The following is a 21254-nucleotide window of genomic DNA, read 5'->3' on the forward strand; positions in this document are numbered from 1 at the left end:
TAGATTTCTATCAAATGCATCTTGAAAATATTGATGATCAGACAATGTTCCACTTATATGTAAAGATGTAAAGGTACATGTAAAGATACAGTATCACTAACCTATTTTGCTTTGGTTATTCTAAATTAAGGGGCCAAGCTTTATACCTAAAAAATAAGGACCTAGACTGGGAATGCCAGGAATCCCTAAGGTTTTAAGGGGCCTTCATTAATCATTTAAGAAAGAGTAGAAGATACCCCAGTGGGAGGCCATTGCTTTAGAACTCTGAGCATCTTTCTGATATCTTTCTTGGCAGATATAGTGGGACTGGGCCCTTGGAGTCCACTGCCCTTAGGAAATGGGAGAAACTTTTGGGGCTTAACTCTTGGCTAGAATGCAAGAATCCATGGGAAGATTTGGAGATCTTGCCCATTCTCTTTCATCAGACTCAACTGACAGATCACAGCGTTTCTTCAAATACTAAAGTCTGAACTAGGCACTTAACTTTTTTTTGTTTTTTTTTAATTATTCACTCACAAATATTTGAGTACCTTGCATGGAAGGTTCTAGACGTGCAGCAGGGTACTATCCACCATCAAGTGTCACCTTCCAGTGAAGGAGTCAGACTACGAAAGCACCAGTGACGGTGTTGTGAGTAAGGTCTGTCAGCACATTGGCATTATGTTCATGGTGCTTTGGACTCACACAGGAAAGGCATGTCATCATAGACTCTCAGGAGGTGGCTCTTGGAGGTAAAGACTGAGCAGAAGAAAGTAGAGAGAGATGAGCGGTTGGGGTAAAAGGCCAGAAACAGCAGAACCTAGGACAGTGCAAACTGCAAATACAGTAAAATATATTTTGTTCATGAATCCTAAACTGGAAACATCTAAATGCTGTAGTTCCAAAAAATTTTTAAGTGATAAGTTGTTAAGAAAAAATGCATGGCTTTCAGGTGCCTTGTTAGCACAGAGGATAGTGTGTCAGTCTCATAAAAAGTCATGCCTTTCAGTTGAGGAACAGTTTGCCATAGGGCATGGTATTGGTGAAGGTAGGACTTAGAATGTACAAATGACTAGTTGGTGGTATCCTAAAGAACCAAGAAAAGTGAAGAGCAGGTAGTTTTGGAATAATAGTAATTTGCACATACCAATTCTAGACAATTTTATGTGTTGATGAGTAACCTTTTTATAGTGTTGGATTATAGTTGTGCAAATGCCTGTTATATACCTCATTCTTTTTTTTTTTTTTAAGATTTTATTTATTTATTTGACAGAGAGAGAGAGAGATCACAAGTAGGTAGAGAGGCAGGCAGAGGAGGAGGGGGAAGCAGGCTCCCTGTGGAGCAGAGAGCCCGATGTGGGGCTCCATCCCAGGACCCTGGGATCATGACCTGAGCAGAGGCTTAACCCACTGAGCCACCCAGGCGCCCCATGTTATATATCTCATTCTTATATACTGGAAAGAAAAACTGAAGCAGTACATCTTTTTTTTTTTTTTTAAATTAAATTTTTAAAAGATTTTATTTATTTATTTGACAGACAGAGATCACAAGTAGGCAGAGAGGCAGGCAGAGAGAGAGAGAGAGGAGGAAGCAGACTCCCTGCTGAGGAGAGAGCCTGATGCAGGGCTCAATCCCAGGACCCTGGGATCATGGCCTAAGCTGAAGGCAGAGGCTTTAACCCACTGAGCCACCTAGGCGCTCCCAAAGCAGTACATCTTCTGAACATACAATAAGAAGGCAAATATTTTACCCTGTGGCCTAATATTCCCATGATACATATGTGTAACTGAAACCCTTTCTCAAAATTATATTGATTATAGCTAAGATTTATATAACATTTGCCACGTGCTGTTCACTGTTGAAAGTGTTGCACAGACATTCCTTTATTTAATCCACAAAATGACTCTCTAGTTAACGATGTACAGTATACTCTGGTATGTTCTGTTAAATGGGAGCACAAGTATCCTAGCTCCGAATCCACTAGGCCTTATGTCCTCTTGAGTGTCCCAAGTATACGGTATCTGAAAGGACCCAACACGTTGTCCTCTGGTAGGCTCCCTTTCCCCAGTCTACTCCCTGCATCGTCCTCCTCCTCCTCTACCACCTCTACTTTGCAGCATAACCTCCCCTTTCACCCCAGTCCCTCTGGTGCCTCTCATCTTTCCCTCCCACAGCCACAGTCTCAAGTTCCCTCACCTAAAGCTGGTGCAAAGAAAACCTGGGTGGATGGGGGTGCCCTCTCCCACTGGTACTGGGCAGCTGGCTTACTCCTCGGGGACTGGCAGCTCAGGGTCACATTGGTCCCCACACGGGGCACACCCAGGAGACCACAGGATGGAGGAGCTAGAGGAACTGAAGCAGGGAGACAGGTTAAAAGCTCAACCCCAGGGGACAAACAGATCCCTCCCACCCACCCACAAACACCGCCGACCCCCCCCCCCCCCTTCTGGCACTCTGTCTGCCTCCTCTAACCTTTACACTCATCAGCCCTTTGGGAGACAGACCTGCCTGGGCTCCCGTGGAGCTGGGGAAGGTGTTGCCAAATGTGTGCTTCTCACTCACCCAGCACACTGAGTTCTAAAGTTTTGCTGCTGTGGCTCCTTTTGATGCCTTGGTGGTCTTTTTTTTTATTATTATTTTTTAAAGATTTATTTATTTATTTATTTGACAGACAGATTACAAGTAGGCAGAGAAGCAGGCAGAGAAGGGAAGCAGGCTCCCTGCTTAGCAGAGAGCCAGATGCAGGGCTTGATCCTAGGACATTGGGATCATGACCTGAGTCAAAGGCAGAGGCTTTAACCCACTGAACCACCCAGGCGCCCCAGAAATAGCAGAAAGGTGATCACAACCTACTGAAATTCGGATTTCCCAACCCAGCTCACTAATGGGCTATAACCTACAGTTAGATAAAAAATGAGAAGATACTGAGGTGAGATCAAGATATTTCCAGTCATTGTGCTCTTAGCTTAAAGGTATCAGAACTTCAGAAACATCATAATTTGGAACAGGTCACATCCCAGATATTCTGGTGAAATGTTTTACGCTGTGTAATTCTAGATAGCTGGAGCCTAGGGTTGGTGGAAAGAGATGGACGGAGGTGGGCAGTGATAAGAAATGAGACTGGAGACATAAACCAGAAGCACAGATCATTCAGAGGCTTTTTGCAGTAAGCTGGACTAGAAGTGCAATAAAACAATCGTTATGAAAACAGAGAAGACAGTAGATTTCAGATACACCCAAGTCAGCAGGGCTTGTTTGGGAAATCTGAAAATTCTAATCTCTAGGGTATGATAGAACTTAACCCCACACACAGCTTCTACCAGCTTACACGGGATCTTTGTCATAGCCTCAGAGATCATCACAGTGCCTCATAACCTACGTTTTTAGAGTTGGTTCTAGAACCAATGAGATCCAACTAACACACCATTTTAGCAGAGCTCTATGTTACCTTGAGGATATATTCTAGACTCTTGGATTCTCATCTCCCTGAGCTTTAGAACTGATGATCCTGCCCTTTTTTCCCCCCTCCTTTTTCTAACATTACCAGAGGGCAACAACTAAAAGTCCCATCTCCAATTTCAGATGTTAATTGTCGTACAGGCCCTCTGAAGTATGCTCATATCAGGTAGAATAGCAGCTCCTCCCCTCTCCTTTTCGAAGGTTATATCTATGTAATGTTTAAAAAGGTTTAAATATGGGAGGAAAAATGTCTTGACTTTGAAAAACAAAGACCAGTACCACAAAGCTGTAGATTTGAGACAATTGATTGTTAGGATTGCTATGATTATCAGGTTCTCTTTTATCTTATTTCTATGGTGGGTTCATGCAGTTTGGTTGTCCGCCTGCTAATGACCATCGCAAAAACTTCATTCAGTGTTCTGGAATGAATGCAAATCTGTGCCTCGTATGCATATGTTACAAATTATCTGGAGTTTGTAATCTATGCGGAGTCTTCCCCCTGCTGTTCTGAATCACTGGAAAATGGGTATTAGAATAAGGCATGTATTTAAATGTTTTAATTCTTACCTATTGTGGCGGAGAGAGTCCTTGAGAGCCAGTGGAAATCCTTTTTTTTTTTTTTTCTTGGCACTAATCAAGCAAGTGTTATCTTGTCACTTAGTGGGATGTATTGTTATTCCTTAGTAAAATACAAATCTGTGTTTATTCTCAGATACTTAAGGAATAACAGCCATTATTTTATTTTTATATATGTGTTCGTGGCTGTATTCATAAATTACGTATTTTGAGCTACCAAGTAATACTTCATTCAATATAAATCGATACAATAGAATGGAAGTTATTTACTTAGATTTGTTTTCTAGTTGCATATTCTCAGCCTATGTAAGACTATTTTGTTGTAATAGCCTGAATTTTTGAAACTCACAATATTGTTTCTCTAATATCTACCTTCAGATTTCATTTATTCGAATAAGTCAATTATGTTTGTAATCGATATTAATAAAATCAGAATAAAGTTCGTATCTATCAAAAACTGCTTTTATTATTATTATTTTAAATTTACAGATACTTTCTCTAAATGGAAGGAGCTGGTTTATGATTTAGAAAGAAGAGTGTGTGATAGGTCAAAGAATATCTCACTTTATATTTGATCTCTCAGTCGCCATATAAAATATTAAGGAAGTTTTATTCATTCATTCATTCATTCATTTAGCAAAAAATCTTCTGAGCTGCTTCTGCATGCCAGGCATTGATTTAGGTGCTGGAAATGTATCAATGGACAAAATCAAAGAAAACCCCTTTCAAAGAGCTTACATTCTTATAGAAACCAATGTGATATTTAAAATAATGCAATTTAAAACAATTAGCACAATAGAAAGAAGGCCAATCAAATATATTACTAGGTATCAACCTTATTGACCTTACAATGTTTGGGCTTTTTTTCTTTTTCTTTTCTTTCTTTTTTTTTTTTTTTTTTTTAAGTAGGCTCCATGCCTGGGGCTTGAACTCCTGGAGATCTAGAGTCGCATGCTCTGCTGACTGAGCCAGCCAGGCGCCTTGGAATGTTTAACTCTTATCTTTCATTGTATGTTAGTCATAGAGGTTCAGTTTGCCTTTTCTGTATTAAGAATGAGTATATGGTTTTATATGAGACCTTTTTATTGTAATATGTCCAGTTGTCACTGAAGTTTGCCCCATGAAGCAGCAAACTACAACATTGTTAATATTCATTCAGTCATTAGAGAATGAACACCCTTAACTCAGTCTTTTGCATAACCAGGTAATGTCCCTTCTCTCTTTTGCAAATTAGGAGACATGGGTAATAGTTGGACTTTGAGGGATCAGAGGTGTGCCTGTTTTTGAACAGTATAAAAGAGTATTTCTCCTTTATATGGTAATATACAACCACAGTATAAAATTAAGAAAAATCAGTGGAGATACTTTAACTTCATGGTAGCATAATTCTATATCTGTGAAATGTTATTTTGCAAAAAGTGGTGAATCTAATTTAAAAAAAAAAAGATTTACTTATTTGAGAGGCCGGGGGGGTGGGGGTGCGCGAGGGCAGGAAAGGCACAGAGGGAGAGAATATCCAAGCAGACTTTCACTGAGCACAGACCCTGAAACCTGAAGCAGGGCTCCATCTCACAAGCCATGAGATCAGGACCTAGCCAAATCCAAGAGTCAGATGCTTAACCAACTGAGCCACCCAGGTGCTCCCTGATTTTAATTCCAGTAAGTTTTCATGCACCAAAAAAAGAATGAGAGATCCACATGCTTTTTGTTCCATTAAACTCCAAGAAAATATATGGGTCATTCATACTTATTTGATTCATGCTATTCTGCCTACTGCTTCTTGTAAGCAGGTTGCTCGATGAGTAAGGCCTATTCCTGTAGTTAGTTAGGATTCTTTGTCTCCCCTTTTCTTTATATGTCTGTGTTAGTCACCATATTCTCGCCAAGACTACAGACCTTTGAAAATAGTTAGATGATTGGTTTATATATATAAAGAGGAAAGGCAAGCAAAAAGTTAAAGAAGCTATGCTAGTATAGCCTGGTGTTTCTGAAACTTGAATAATTCATCTAAAACATGTTTATGCAACAATGTTACTTAATATGTAACAAACCTAAATCTAGGTATAACACTTGCTGATCTCACATGTTATCAAACAAAAATAACTTTAAAATACTTCTACATACCAATAAAACTAAGAATCAGAAAATCAAGCTAGCATTCCTTTAACCTTGGGTGATGTGGTTTAGCGGAAACTTGCTTTCCAGACAAGATTCTGATACGGACTGCTACAATTTGTTATTCTTACCATGTGCTTTGTGATAAAACTTTGGGGCTGTCTTTTTCTATTTGAACTAACCTTTATTTATAAGTGGTCTCCATGTGGTGTGACTTTCATTTTTGTTAGAATGGCTAATATTTATTGAGGACAAGCTATTCAGTAGATACTATTTTAAGTGATCTGTATTTTTTCATTGAACCCTCACAACAATTCTATGATAGAGGTACTATTATTAGCCCCACCTAACAGATGGAGAAATTGAGGCACAGTGAGATGAATTCACCTAAAGTCACAAAGCTAGCAGGTGGTGAAGTTGGACTGAGCAGTCTGTATCCATGCTCTTAACCACTTGTTTATGTTAACCCCTTTATGAATCATCAGCCCACATTTTTAAAAATGTTGACAGTTGAACTGTTTTTGGCAACAGTGTGATCATAAACAAATGCAATAGCAAAGACACATAGCAACACGGATGTTATTATGCTCATATATGTTACTTAACATGGAAAACACGTTTCAAAAATTCTTGCAGGTAATTCATGGTGTCCTAAGATTATAAGCACAGTGAAAAACATTTGACTTGAAGACCCAAGGAAGAGTTTACAACAGGTGTTGAAACAAATAGTCTTATTGTCAAAGATTCAGTTCACTAAGATCTTTATATAAATGATGGTATTTATTGAACTACGAACTCCTCTTAAAGGAAGTTAAGTTTGAACTGCAGAAGGAATTTACAAAGTAGAATTACTTTTTGGCAGTGAAAGCAGGTAAGGATGTGGGTTACCAAAAGGAGGCCATGGAGTTTCATTACCTAAGCCTGCCATCACTCACCTAATGTGTAAATGGTATAGGTACTCTTCTTAGAGATGATGAGGATGAGATGAGCTGTTTGTAATACATAATGTAAATGGGTCAAAGAAAGTAAATATGCATAGGAAGAAAGCTAAAAATAGAAAATAAGAAATCAGTGCAGGGAGTAACCCAAGTAAATACGGTTACTTCCGCTAACTATTAAAATGAGCTCTGTTATAAACTTCTGGCAACTATGGCAGAAAGGTAAATACAGTGAAGAGAGGAATACCGGGTCCTAGTTTTGAATCCTTAATCTGCGTGAACGAAGCTCTGATAGAGACCTTGGATAAGTTCTTACCTTGCCCTTAGTTCTCTATTCAGTTAAATAGGGATGTATCACGTGTCTTTCATATACTTGTGATACACTCCTCAGACCCTCCTCTAGGAGTGAGACACTAGTCAGTCTACCCCCAACCCCCCCCCCCCCACCACAGGCTGCTTGGAGCAATGACTGGTCATGGCTTCCTAGTGAATTCCTGGAAGGAAGTTCTTTTTGCCCAAGGGAGCTGTCTGTCCCAAGGTCAGGCTCCTTCTCCAGGGGCAGCCTGCATCCGGTGCTGAAATACAAAGATACAGCCTCCTTGCCCCAGTTCAGGACGACTCTGAAGGCTCATCCCAGTTCCCTCACCTCACTTTAGGTTAGCTGAGGCCTCTGTTACAACCTGTTTGTCTCCCCAACCCTGTTCCGGTCAGTCTCTCATAGGCGTTCTCAAGAGCTCTCCTCCATAAGACTGCTGCCCTGGCTCCTGAGACTGCTTCCTGGGACCCTCTCTTTTAGCATTAAAGTAAACATTAGGAATAATAAATATAAACTGCTTAGCCCAAATCTCAGCATACAGTAGGCACTGAGAATAATGGTAGTTAATGGTTTTTACCTTCATTGCATGGGACATTGAGCCGCATATGGAAAATGTTTGATTTTTGTAAGCTACATTTTTCATATGGCTATTACTTTTAGCAAGCCTCATAAAGGTAAGAGTAAAATATAAAAATGCTACCAAATGAGCTATAGAAAGTGTTATGATTGCTTGAATTTCTTTCTAACAACTTCCTAAATAAGTTCAGGTTGCCAAAGGACAAATGCATAAACTTAAAACATGCTTATTTTCAGGGCTTTCATTGAAAAGGTATTTGTCAGCATATGAAGATGTGTTCTGTGCATGTGTTTATGATCTGTAGTTTACACCATGGAAATGCAAAAGAAAAACCCCACTTTTTGAAGTACATTGACCCCTGAACAACATGGGGATTAGGGACACCACCCCCTTGTGCAGTCAGAAGTCTGGGTGTAACTTTTTTTTTTTTTTAAGATTTTATTTATTTATTTGACAGAGACAGATCACAAGTAGGCAGAGAGGCAGGCAGAGAGAGAGAGAGGAGGAAGCAGGCTCCCTGCTGAGCAGAGAGCCCGACGCGGGACTCGATCCCAGGACCCTGAGATCATGACCTGAGCCGAAGGCAGCGGCTTAACCCACTGAGCCACCCAGGCGCCCCTGGGTGTAACTTTTGACTCCCCAAAAACCTAACTGCTAATAACTTACTGTTGACCAGAAGACTTGCTAATAATATGAAGAGTTGATTGACATATTTTGTATATATATTATGTACTGTATTCTTATAATAAAATAAGCTAAAGAAAAATATTTTGAAAATCATAAGAAAGAGAAAATACATTTACAGTCATGTATTTGTCAAAAAAAAATTTATGTATTTAAGTGGACCCTTATAGTTCAAATCCGTGTTACTCAAAGTTCAACTTTAATTCAGTATTTACCCTTTTAAAAACAATTGTCTGAATCTTGTCCCAGATTCAGTCAAGACTAATGCTTGTACCCAGATACCATGATGGGGGATTTCTAATAACCTTTCTTTTTAGATGATTTTGTCTAGACGTCACAACCAAATATGCCAAATTTACTAAGGGAAAGAATCTGTGGTATAGATTATCTTTGCATAATAGATGGTAGTTTTTGGTAAGAAAATATATACAAACCTTTCATGGTTCACATGAAAGGAGTAAGGTGGCTTACTGTATTTTTAATGGGGGGAGAATTGCTTTGCACCATTTTCCTTTTAAACACTGGTCTCATTACTAGCAGGAAGTACCCTGTGTTTGGGAAGCAGTACAACGTTGTAATGCTAAAGCTGTGTGAGGTGTTTTTGTAAGTGTGTGTGTGTGTGTGTATGTGTGTGTGTAGTTCTTAATTATGGACCAATTAGTGTCCAATGCAGGATGTTTGTGTGGGAGGCCTTTACAGATGAGCGGTTTCCCCCTGCTATCCTAGAAATATTTTAGATAACTCTCTTGAATATGTTTTCTTTCTTTTTTTTTTTTTTTTTTTTAGTTCTCACATATTCACAAAAGTTAACATTTTAAATATCATCTGAATGTCCTTTGAGGTTCTGCCCCAGAGTGTGAAGTACTGAGAAAAAGATTTAACAGAGATGCTAATACAGCAGCTTCAGAACTGATGGAGGAGGGCAGGTGAAAATAACCTAATCCAGGTGAATTCTTTACCAAACAACTGATTTTCCCCCATTTAGATGGGGAGAAAGTTCTAGACAAAGAGTGGTATGTGACCATCTTTGATGGCTGTAACTCTCTGTGGCTGCTTATGTCCAAAAGAGTTCAATAGTTCAGGAAGCCCTAATTTTTTGACCTGTCTTGTTCTCAATAGAGCAGCACTTGAGGATTTCATGCCTAGAAGGATTCTCGTATCCCAAGAAGCCCTTAAACATGACCACACTTCCTAGGTCCCCTTGTACGGTGTTGCTGCCAAGACGAGATACTGTATGAACACCCACATGACTTACCAACAGTATAGAATTGAAAATGGATAGTCCGTGAACATAGTTCCTTGAGCAATGGAAGATGTGTTTTCAGCAGTTACATTGCCCTCCTTGAGGGTTTTTCTTCTTCATAATCTGAATGGACAAGACCCTCACCTGCTAGCACGGAGAAACCTAGAAAACATAGGGGAGCTGATGCTCACTGAGGATTAAAAATCTGAAGAGTCTCTCCCTCCTGAAGCCAGGACTGACCAGTTATAGACACAAAAGTGAGTCACTCGTAGCCAGAGTTGGAATGTGGCGCAAGCTGAAAAAAAATCCAATCCTGGCCAGTTCCCCACAGAAACTGGGGCTCCAGAGAGGTAAGATCTCTTGGTTTGTGGTGGGCCTTCTGTCTGGCCCTATCAGAATCCAGGAAACAATTGAGTGTTTTTTCCTTTTCTATCTTTGACAGAACTGTACTCTATATCCTTGAATATTTTATTTATTTAATGTGTAAGGCATAAGAAATGATCAAATTTGGACAGAGCAACAGAGCCCTATTTGGTGGGTGGACCCCTCCCTCACCCAAAGTAAACCGTAACAGCAAGCATGGTAGATATTGTTAAAATAGCCCTTGCCCTCTGCAGCTATTCCCTTTGTTACGAAGGGAATTTGCTTTGCTAATTATAGCTGTATCTATGTGTCATACCGTTTTCTGCTCCCGCTTTTTTCAAGGCGGAACCTTAGCTACCTTGGATTTATTGATTCTATACATATAATACAAAACCGTGGTTATACAATGAGTTTCCTGATTTTCTCTGCTAAGAAAAAAAAAAATTGCTCTTCTTGCAAGTGATTTACAATGTGAAAATTACCTTAATTCATTTACTTAATAAATATATTTATTGAACCCTTATGTGATAGGCACTATTCTGGGCATACGGGAATATTGAACTAGGCAGACATAATTTCTACCTCCCAGAGTTTATGATCTAAGGGAATAGTTCTCTTAGGGAACATTCATATTTGCATTTGGTACCTCCCCTTCCCCCACCCAAATCCCTTTCGAAGGAATACTTACTTCTCTTGGGTCCTTGTCTCCTCAGTTGGTAAGTGAGGAAGGTGGACTACATGATTTTTGAGGTTCTTTTCCATTCAAAACATCTATAATATTTTGAAAGATGGAACCTGGTTTGCTCTTAGAGCCTTGGACAGCTCCCCCCACCCGCTGTCAATCAGTGTATTATAGAAAGTTTTACCAAAGAGATTTTCTGGCAAGGATAGTGATATAGACACAAAGTATCAAGTGTTCAAATGACTTAAGGACAAAGTTTAAGGGTCATTCTTCTTAGTAATTAAGACACTGCCAACCATGATATGAACAATTCCAGCAGAATAATAGATCAGACTTAGTCCCATCGGGTTAAGGACAAATTAGTGTAGACATTGCCAATTTCTTTGAGACCCTTTGGTCTTTAGGCAGTATTAAAATGGGAGGATGCTAGAGCTTAGCCGTTGTGACTACTAAGGAAAGTAGTTAAGACTTATTACACTTGTTTCTAGATCTGTGAACTTCCCTGTTGTAAGTTGTTACCTTAGTAATTTATCTAGCATCTGTAATGATAAGTGAATCAGATAATGAATAATCACATATTATGTGATTCAATTAATAATCAGTATAATTTATGAATCATTTAATATTGCCTAATTACCACCTTGGAAAAAGATTTCTTCTCTAGCAGGTGGGAGAAAAGTCCTACATGTTTGTGATGAGTAAATTGATATCCTTGTATGTTTTTACTGCTAGGAATTGCTTCTTTCAAAAAGCAGGGGAATTTGGCTAATTATCTCTTAAAGGAAATATTAATGCTGCTTTATCTAAAGGAGCAGGATACGGAGCAAATTGGTTAAATTGTACTTTAACTGGTTGTCCCAATCTTTCTTGTAATACCTAATACACAAATTAAACCTACCTTATTTTAGGGCTTCTGACTAATACCTGTTCTATTCTTTGATGGAAGAAACAACACCGTGGTATAGAGCAGCTTTTTAACCCAAGATTCTTGTATGGGCTTTCAGAGTCCATGTTCCCCTTGAAATTGTATGAAACAATTTCATATGTGCGTTTTTCTGGGGAGGGGATCCATGACCCAAAAAAGTTAAGAACCTCTGTTCTGGAGAGGAAAAGGAAAAGAGAAATTTAAGAATAGAAAGATCTTTCACTTGCCAAAACCTCCTCTGTAGCGCTAAGAAGTGGGAGAGTGTGAAAGTGATGTATTTTTGGTCTTGGTTTTGATCTGTTGGGGTTTGGGGTTGATTTTAAAGCGTTTGGGTGATTGGCAAATGCACTTGCCAGATTTTGATGGAAAACCTAAGAAAATAGGTAGTAAAACTTCTGCAAGCCCCCAGAGGGATTTCACCTTGAGTGACTTCCTAATCATTAGTTATAGTTCTCTGTAATAGACATGCATTTGTAGTAATATATGCTATACTTATAATATCTCTCTTACTGTATGCAGAAATGTGTTTATTTGCTTATGTCTCCTGTTTCGGGGTTTGTTTGTTTTTTGTTTTCCCCCACCTTTTGTGCTCCCAGTAAGCAACTAACGCAAATTAAAGAACTTTTGAGTTTCTCTAAAAGATACTGGAAGAAACTCAGTGGTTTTGTTGTTGCCTCATTAACTAAGAGCAGCTTGCTGTAACAGTTACACTACAGCAATAACATTTTTAGAAAGATTTTATTTATTTATTTGAGAGAGAGCGTGAGCACAAGGGGAGTGGGGGTGGGGAGGGAGGCGCAAGGGAGAAGCAGACCCCCCGCCGAGCAGGGAACCAGATGTGGGGCTCGATCCCAGGACCCAAAGGCAGACGCTTAACCCACTGAGCCACACAGGTGCCCTAAAGCAGTAACTTTAAAGGAAGAAGATAGATGTATTTCACAAAGACCTTTTTGCTTCAAAACTCATGTGTGCTTAGGCTAAGGTATTGTTTTTAACACTTTTATAAATGACTAGTTTGGCGATTTTCCCCCAGGATGATTTCCCTTATCTTTTGTGGAATAGAACATGTGATTTTTAAGACTCTGACTGCAAATAAGTATATTCTTTATAAGTAACCATTTGGGTTTAAACATCCATTTGGGTTTAAAACATCTCAAATTTATCCTATTTAGTTGCTAGAGGGTTAAGATCAACTCTGTAATCCATTTCTAGTGTTCCCAGTTCTACAACTCCATTTGAAAATCTGTTTCAGTGCTTGTGTTTTCTTATAACATTGTTTCCTGCTATACAACTAAGCTGTCCTGCCTCGCAGTTTGATTTTGTTTTTCATCCGACATCCTAGATGGATCATGCCAGTGTTTCCTAAATGACACATTTATGTGGCCTTATTTCCATTCCTCCTTATTACATACCCTGTCCCACCTGTAGTCAGTTTGGTTAGAACAGTGGTTTTGTCATGGTGATTATTTTATGATTGTATGAAATGGGGCAAATTTTGAGACAATGATTGAGCCAGTAGCAGAATTGGTTGGCATATGCCCATATGATTATTTAGTTTGCTTCCCGCTTTGCCGTAGCAGGGAAGAATTCAATTCCTCCCGCTTCCTGAAAGTCAGAGGAGGAATTGGAGGACACAGAAGTGAAAGACACCTTATTTTTTACCCCCAAAGTAGCTCATGTGATGTCAGGAAGGGCTTTGATGAAACCACTGGCCCTACTTATAGATCTTATTTTCCAAGCCTTTCATTATTTTATTTGCCCTTTTCTGAACTCTACAATTTCCCTCTCTTGTAGCTGGTTCGATGCCCAGAACTGAATGCTGTGCTCCAGCTGTGGCCTCACCGGTGCTGAATAGAGAGGAAGAGCCACCTTCATAGCTTACATGTGATTCCTCTGCTTATACAACCCAATACTGGATTTACTTACTTTGGCAAGATAGCTGCATTGTGCACTGTATTTAATGTTACGTGTACTGTAACCCTGGGTCTTTCTCTGCATTGCTGCCGTTAAACCCCCAATCCTGCCAATCTAGAACTCCTGCCTTTGTTTACCCGCACCCCCTCTCCCGTAGACCCTTCTTACATTCATCCACAATGAATGTCATCTTTATTCTCTCATTTCCTTTCACTCCAGTCTTAAACTTTGGTGAAACTTTCCCTCTGTCTATAAATTATCGGTTGTCAGCCATCTTACTTTCCTCCCTGCTTTGGTAATGGGACAATCTTTCAAGCCTTTTCTCTGGTTCTTTTCCTGTTGGAGTCATTAGCCACTTGGCGTTTCTTCCAAACCGAATACCTCCAGACTCTTCTGATTTGACCACCTGATCAAGTTGTTACCTCTCCTTTAGTTCTTCTTTCCAGATTTTCTTGACTCCTCCTGACCTCTATCCCTCTGACTTCGTTCAAGATACAGTATTATCTCACTCCTCTTCCCCAGAAGGGAGATTGTATATTGATTTATGAGGAAATTTCTAGTAATAAGGAAAGTGTTACTCTTCTCCATTGTGAATAGACTGGTCTTTAATAATTTTAAGCAAATTCTTTCCCTGCCCCTACTCCCTCTGCGAGATCATAATTAAAAAAAAAAAAAGTTAGAAGTTAATTTCCCATACATTTCTAAGACTAGTGAGCTAAAGAAAGAAGGAAGGGCAGTGAGGTGGGTATTTGTGTTGGGTAGGAAATGGCCTTCCAAGAAAGCTAAACTGAGATTCTTGTTGGGTTTGGCATGGCTGTCTGAAATGGGAGGTGAGACTTTGTTTTTCCTAGATTCTGGAGCATTCTCTTAATCTCAGATTTAGAGTAGGTTTTTCAGTTGGCTTATTTAGGACTGTTGACACAGACACACAGTTATTTAATTGCCTGCTTTGGTTCATCATTTAGAGTGTGGGAAGTGTAACTTTTTCTGATTGGAAGGTCTCCATATGCTCCTTTTATCCATTTCTAAAGTCCCTGCAGTTCCACTGAATTCCAGTGTCTCCTGTAGTGGTGGTCAGGTTCATGTTTGAGTTCTCACTTTTTTTTTTTTTCTATCTTAGTTGATGTGTCCCTATTCAAACAGCCTCTCCTTGGATCTGTGGGTCTTTTACTGAACTCAGAAGGTACCTCTTATGTGTACTTATGTCTTGAGAGAGTTAAAGTCAATCTGGAAATCTTTTTAACATTATTTCAACATATCAAATTCCTACCGTATGGATTTAGGAATTACGAAACATTTTTCCTTCAGGCTCCTGATAGATATTTTACATATCAGCACATTACACTATTAAAGTGTATTACAGAAGTACACTATGAAGAAAGAGGTGGCAAGATCTCTTAGCCTTTTTTGATGAAATATAGAATGTATCCTGACTATTCTTCGGTCTCTAAAATCATTAGATATTACTAGTTTCCTTATTCACAGTTATTTAAGCCAAGTAAAATTGTAAGCTCAATTTGGTGGTTTCAAAGAAAGCCAATCTTTTCTGTGGTTTTCCATCATGTATATAGTCAACAATTGGTGGCTTTGCTTTATGCCCATATCACATCCTGAGAAGGCTGGCACCTTTCTTCGAAGGAACATCAGTTTTATTCCTTGACTTCTGAAATAACCCTCAGTGACAGATCCCACTGGGCTCTTCTGTGTGCTGCGTGCTTTTCTCTGGGCAGCCAGTAAGGAGTGAGTGGTGGCATCTCCATTTATGGCCTTGGAAGGGTGAAAGGGACATGGCCGGGACTCTCCATGTACGGTCTTTGGAGGAGTTGAAAAGAGTGGTTGGGGTGTTCTTGGAGGCAGAAACAAGACATTGTGAGATAAAAATAAATTGGCAGGAGATGTTTGCAATTCAAATTCCAATCCCTGCAAGGAGGGCAGAGGGCACTGGGAAAGGGGAGTATATAGAAAGTCAAATGAGATCTGCTGCAGGCATTTGTCTCCTTCCATTGGAAGAGTTGCCCTGTGACACATTTCCCAAGTTCCTGCCTGATTTTTTTCTAGAAAGTTCTGTGTTATGTAGTTGTGACTATCTTTTACAAAGAGAAAGAGAGGGAACACTTTTTTAAAGAGTGTATTAATCAGAAACCTCAGTTCTTTAAGGCATCGTTGGAGGCACCAGAAGAGATCTCTAGAAAGAGGCGGGAAGAGGCAGGTGCTTATGCAGGGGGTAGGCTGGCTGGTTTTCTGATGGGGAGACTGCTCACTGCTCTGTTTATGTCTGAGGAAGATCATCCTGTGTGTCCTGCTTTGATTATTCCTTTTGCCCATCTGGATTTCTGGTCTCAAAGGACAGATCTGCAAAGTATTTGACAGTGTCTTGTCGTTTGTCAACTGTGATTTAAAGATGCGGAACTTTCATGGAGGTTCTGTAAAGACCATTAAGAGTTGTTTCAGTTTGGTGAGAATATGTGACATATTGGCTTATGGAAAGTAATCTCACATTTAGGAGAAACCTACAGTCTGGCTAACATGTATACATTAAGTCTGAGGTGAATGGGTTTTGTAGAGTTGAGTCAGAAAGTATTTGAGAGCCATCAGGGAAAAAGGGTCTTGTCTCTCTCAAGAAAATTCTGAGTGAAATCCAGTCAAGGAGAAGGGAGGTTCGAAGGAACAAAAGCAGCAGAGATGAGTTAGACAGTGGATAGAACTGAACTAAATGTGGATGCTGGGACTAAGTCCTTGATTTATCCTTTAGAACATGTAAGACAGAGTTAAGGAAGCAGGGCTAATGATCAGAAGTATGCATTGAAAGACCATGAAGAAAATGGAAGTGTTGTGCAAGATAATAAAATCGTCCGGGTTTTCTCTGTGGACTCACATAGTGATTTTTATTTGCTGTGTGGCACGAGGCAGAGAAGGAAGTAAAATGATCCCTGTCCACCTCACTTCCCCCCCGTGCCCCCCAAAAAGGAAATTATTGGCCTTCTTTGTTGGTTTTAGCTGGCAGTTTGTGTTGGTTGAATTGATGAGTACTGGCTAATCGTTCAATGTGGGAATGAGTGTATTGTTTCTGGATGGTTGGTGTTTGAGACCGGGGGATCTGTAGCATAATCAGTTTGACCTCTTTCAAATTTTAGCAACCTCCTTAAAGATAGAGTAAGTTAGTTAAGGACTATGGACTTCGTAAGTAATATGTTTTACTAGCTGATTCATTTAGACAATTGTTTTGACCCTGTTTTCCTTCTTAGGAGTAAGGAAGGTTATATTCTTTGCTTTGGGAAATTCTTCTTTCTGTCCTCCCTTCCCTCACTTTTTCCAAATTCTGGGCACAATAGCAGCTCTTTTCTCTTCTGTGGCAGGTGTGCATCCTATTGGCTGGCTGGTATTTCTTGTTTTCTTTTTTTTTTTTTTCTTATTCTTTTTAAAGGGGGGGGTGGGGGTATAAAAATATATGTATGGGGTACATGCAATAATGTTGTAATGTTTCTTGTTGTTTAATGGATGATTAATTGCAAAATAATTGTTTGAATTATAACATGTTTGAGTAAATGCTAAATTAGTTTTTTTTCTAATATAATAATGAATTTGAAATCTAGCATTCCTGTAACAATGTGTCTATGTTTGTCTGTCTGTGTCTGTCTAATAGTAATTAATATCTGTGGTCCGTACCTGGAAGAGGAAGTACAGCTTTAAAGGAATAACAAAAGACTTTGTGTCTTAGACCCTTCGCAGGTGTTACAGTCGGGTGAAAGAACATGGTGTTGGGAAAAGAAAGAGCAGTTACACATTTGAACAGTTGGAACAGGTGTTTGGTCAGGGAGGATGGGATGCTCAGCCCTGCCAGCCTGTACTTATTAACAGTAGTGGCTTGTACCAGGAGCTGGAGTCAGATGGCAGCACTATGGAGGAGTATTCACAGGAGGACTGGGGAAACCACAGTCAGGATCTCCATGGCTATCCAACAGATCAGGAATTGGGTAAGAAAGCCAATACATATGATTTAACGTGTGTGTGTGCATGCGCGCACGTGTGTGTGTGTGTATGTACCCCTTCACATGTGCACCCACCCTTAGTCGCTGTCCTAGCCTCTGGTGCTGCTCCCACTGTCCACATGAAGCACATGGCCAGCCTCCTTGGGGCAACATGGGCATCGTTGTTTTGGCCCTAAATTGCCAGCTAGAGCTTGGTGTGAGTCATTTGGATGAGGCTACGAACAAAATTCCTAAAGATGCAGAATTCCTAATCAGGGACAAGTGAAATCCTATGCAATTTAAAATATCCTGCACCTCCTGAGTTCTAAGACAGCTGCCAGGAGTGTTAACTCTTGGTGCAACTTCTCTGGACATGACTATCTTTTCCTTGCTTTATCCCAAATACTTTTCTGCTTATGAATTGGAAAAGGTCCCCAGCCAGACTTTAGTCTGAACAACAACAAAAAAGAAGCCTCAGTTTATATTGAAAAGAGCTGATGTTTGAATTTTATCAGTGATCATACTTCAGAATTCACTAAGAATCCCATCCAAGCAGTAGCTGGAATGATTTAGATTAGCATTAAAAATGGAAAACAAAACTCTTGGCCATCGATTTCAAACTGGGATGGCCTAATTGAAAAAGAGGTATATGTAGTTGTTTTTGCAACAATTGCTCCAGTTTGGGCTTTCATAATTTGGAAGTCCCAACCCAGTTTCTGGTGCAGGCAGTGTGGTTCAGTAACAAGTTATGTGATGAGTGTTCACTTCTAAGTAAACGTTCTGACTACCCAGTGAGCTGCTCAGGTAGCCTCCAAGGAAGCGTAAGTAGGATTGGCATTGTAAATGTGCTTCCTTAGCTCACGGTAGAAGTCCACAGGCCAGGTGTTACAGAATTCCTGATGATAGAGAAATGCTAATTTCAAAAGAAAAAGGATTAAATGCTAATATCTCTTACAAATGCTATATTTTTTTAATCTCTCAAATATTGGAAGGGAAAAGGAGAGAAGAAAGAGGCTATAAAACTATAAGATTAACACAATGCGAGAAACTTAAAGATTGGGAGACTAAAAAGGGCTGATGCCAAGTTATCGCCACCCTTTAATTTCTAAACGGTAATAAGGTCTAAATGGCTTTGGCATCCCATTACTTGGGTTTTGCCCTAGAGAGTTAAGTTCCACCCAAACCTTTGAGAAAAAATAACATGCAGAGTATATTGATCGTGATATTGGGAGAATAATTGCTCTGTAAAACCTACATAGAAAATCTGAGTAGGAGAGAATCATTTTTCATTCTCGTTTCTTTAAAAATCATGTTTGCCGTGAAATTAAGCTTTAAGCTCCTAGCTAGAAATCCACTGGTGACCTTGAAGAATTTTATACTTGTAGAGCTGGTTTCTGATCTTGCATATAAATGTATGCATCTCATTATATAAGAGTTATATTTATAAATCTGGCATTGGACAGTGTTTGACACTGGAATTACAGCCTTGCATTCAAAGTATGAAATGAACAGTAAACACGGTTACTTCTCTACCTAAATGTGTGCTACTTAGAAAAATATAATTTGTTTCAAAAACCTTGCTTTTCAGATGAAATACCTGTCACAAAGAGAGCATTAAAAATAAAACAAGAGTCTTCTGAAGAGGCACAGTAAGTAGATGCTTCTTTCTACAAAGTATATTAACCTAAATTTAATGACCGTTGGGAAGACATAGAAAGTCACTGCTGTCATTAGACATGTATGGAAAATACAGCCATACCATTGAGGGAGCAGTTGTATTCACAGTGTCTCATCTGTTTAGCTTATGTTTGCCAGTAGTTAATCTACACTGAGAATTTTGTATATGACATGAAGAAATAAATGTGTTAGCACAAAAACAAATGGTGTTTGCCTGTACTTGAATGTGGCTATGTAGGTAGGTGTTTCATTACATTACAGAGATGACTCGCAGGGCCCTAAGTTAATCTGGGGTTGCCTACGATGCCAGAAAGGCCAGAGGGGCACTTGCATGCCTTATGATATTACACTGTGGGGATCAAGAAGCAAGCTCCTAGGTGGCCTTTTTATCCATTTGGAAAAGAAAGACATTGACAGACGAAAGATGGAATCCCGGGCTGGGGTCCTTCTGCTGGCTACGTCAGTTCAGTTCTGTCTTCTGTAAGGAGACCACAGGACTCTGAGTTTCAGTGATGCTATGTTTGTAGTTCTTTTATTTATTTATTTTTAAAGATTTTATTTATTTATTTGACAGAGAGAGAGACAGCAAGAGAGGGAACACAAGCAAGGGGAGTGGGAAAGGGAGAAGCAGGCTTCGTGCTGAGCAAGCAGCCCAGTGTGGGGCTCAATCTCAGAACCTTGGGATCATGACCTGAGCCGAAGGTAGATGCTTAATGGCTGAGCCACCCAGGCCTCCCTGTGGTTCTTTTAATTAATTTTAAGGAAGTCCCTCACTAAGTCTATGACATAAATATATTAAAAGATCAATTTAGGGGGAAAGTAGAGGAACGCCATTCTTTTTTTCGATCTGGTCATCCAGAAACCCTGATAGCACCCATTTTTTTCTTCTGTACTTCATTGTGCGCATGTGAACTTGGTGTTTGAGGGGACGGTGGACAAAGGGGGAACAGGCAAGATGGAAAGAGCTGTGATAAGCAACAAGCAATATAAAAAGGAAACTTGTTTTCACAGAGCCAACCACCACCACCACCACCCACTTTGCAAATGCTTCTTTTTCAGAGTATCTGTAGAACAAAAGAATTCCCAGTATCAGCTGCTCCCCTGTCAGGGGAAAGGGTGAAAGTTTAGGGATCAAGAATTATTTCTCAAAATTATAACCACTCCGCACGCCTCAACAAAGAAGTTTATGACTCAAGTCAGTAAGCCTGAGGCTGTTTCTTGTTGGGAAGTAGGTCTGTTTTCCAGTTGGGACATCAGAATGTCCCAAAGGAAGGGAAACTCTGATGTTGAATATTTTTTAAAAATGCATTATTACTAGTCCATCCCTTCAGGCCCTGAGTCTCCAAAAAGGCCATTGTCTCTCCTTTACTAAAATGACCCGTCTCTCCCTTTCAACTGCTTGGACCTGGAGGAGAGGCCCAGGTGACCTAACTGGAGATGAACTCAGACCTCACAAAATGGGTGTCCCTACCATCTGCACTTTTCCCGTGGTTAGAATTTCAGAAATCAGGAACTAAAATAGATCCTTCTCTGGAGCCATTTAAAAACCTGGGTCTCATTTTTACTGTGCTCTGTAGTTTTAAAAATGTGATGAGTCATAGGCCCAGGGATCTCCAGACAGACATCAGATCAGCAGGTTCTGTAGAAATGGACCACTTGCTGCCTCTGCTCCAGGTTTTAGCTCACACAGTGAGAATCTTTAAAGTGGTTCCTAATGGGCCATTTATTTTCCAGTGCAAGTTTACTCAGAATTATTCCTTATGGATGATTTAAGGCTAAGACAATGCTGAATAAAATAACTTCATCTGGGCATTGGATATGTTTTTCTCCAAGTATA

The 21254-nt window shown here is 39.7% G+C and overlaps 1 protein-coding gene across 5 annotated transcripts in view; it reads left to right on the top strand.

The window, feature by feature from the left end:
* MSANTD2 (Myb/SANT DNA binding domain containing 2) overlaps positions 1 to 21254 on the top strand; it is a 32199-nt gene that overhangs the window by 6909 nt on the left and 4036 nt on the right. Inside the window, exons 1-3 of one of the 5 annotated variants that reach the window (XM_045080390.1) lie at positions 12691 to 13742; positions 17647 to 17746; positions 19329 to 19389. In XM_045080390.1, the coding sequence (XP_044936325.1) occupies positions 17671 to 17746; positions 19329 to 19389 (137 nt within the window). In that variant the 5' untranslated portion in view covers positions 12691 to 13742; positions 17647 to 17670. Of the gene's footprint in view, positions 1 to 12690; positions 13743 to 17490; positions 17747 to 19328; positions 19390 to 21254 lie in introns of those variants that run through there. The other 4 variants (XM_013054991.2, XM_013054990.2, XM_004750162.3 and 1 more) reach the window with 4 other exon arrangements.

Source organism: Mustela putorius, unplaced genomic scaffold (genome assembly GCF_011764305.1).
Source record: "Mustela putorius furo isolate JIRA1106 unplaced genomic scaffold, ASM1176430v1.1 tig00000460_pilon_pilon_pilon, whole genome shotgun sequence".
NCBI lineage: Eukaryota > Metazoa > Chordata > Mammalia > Carnivora > Mustelidae > Mustela > Mustela putorius.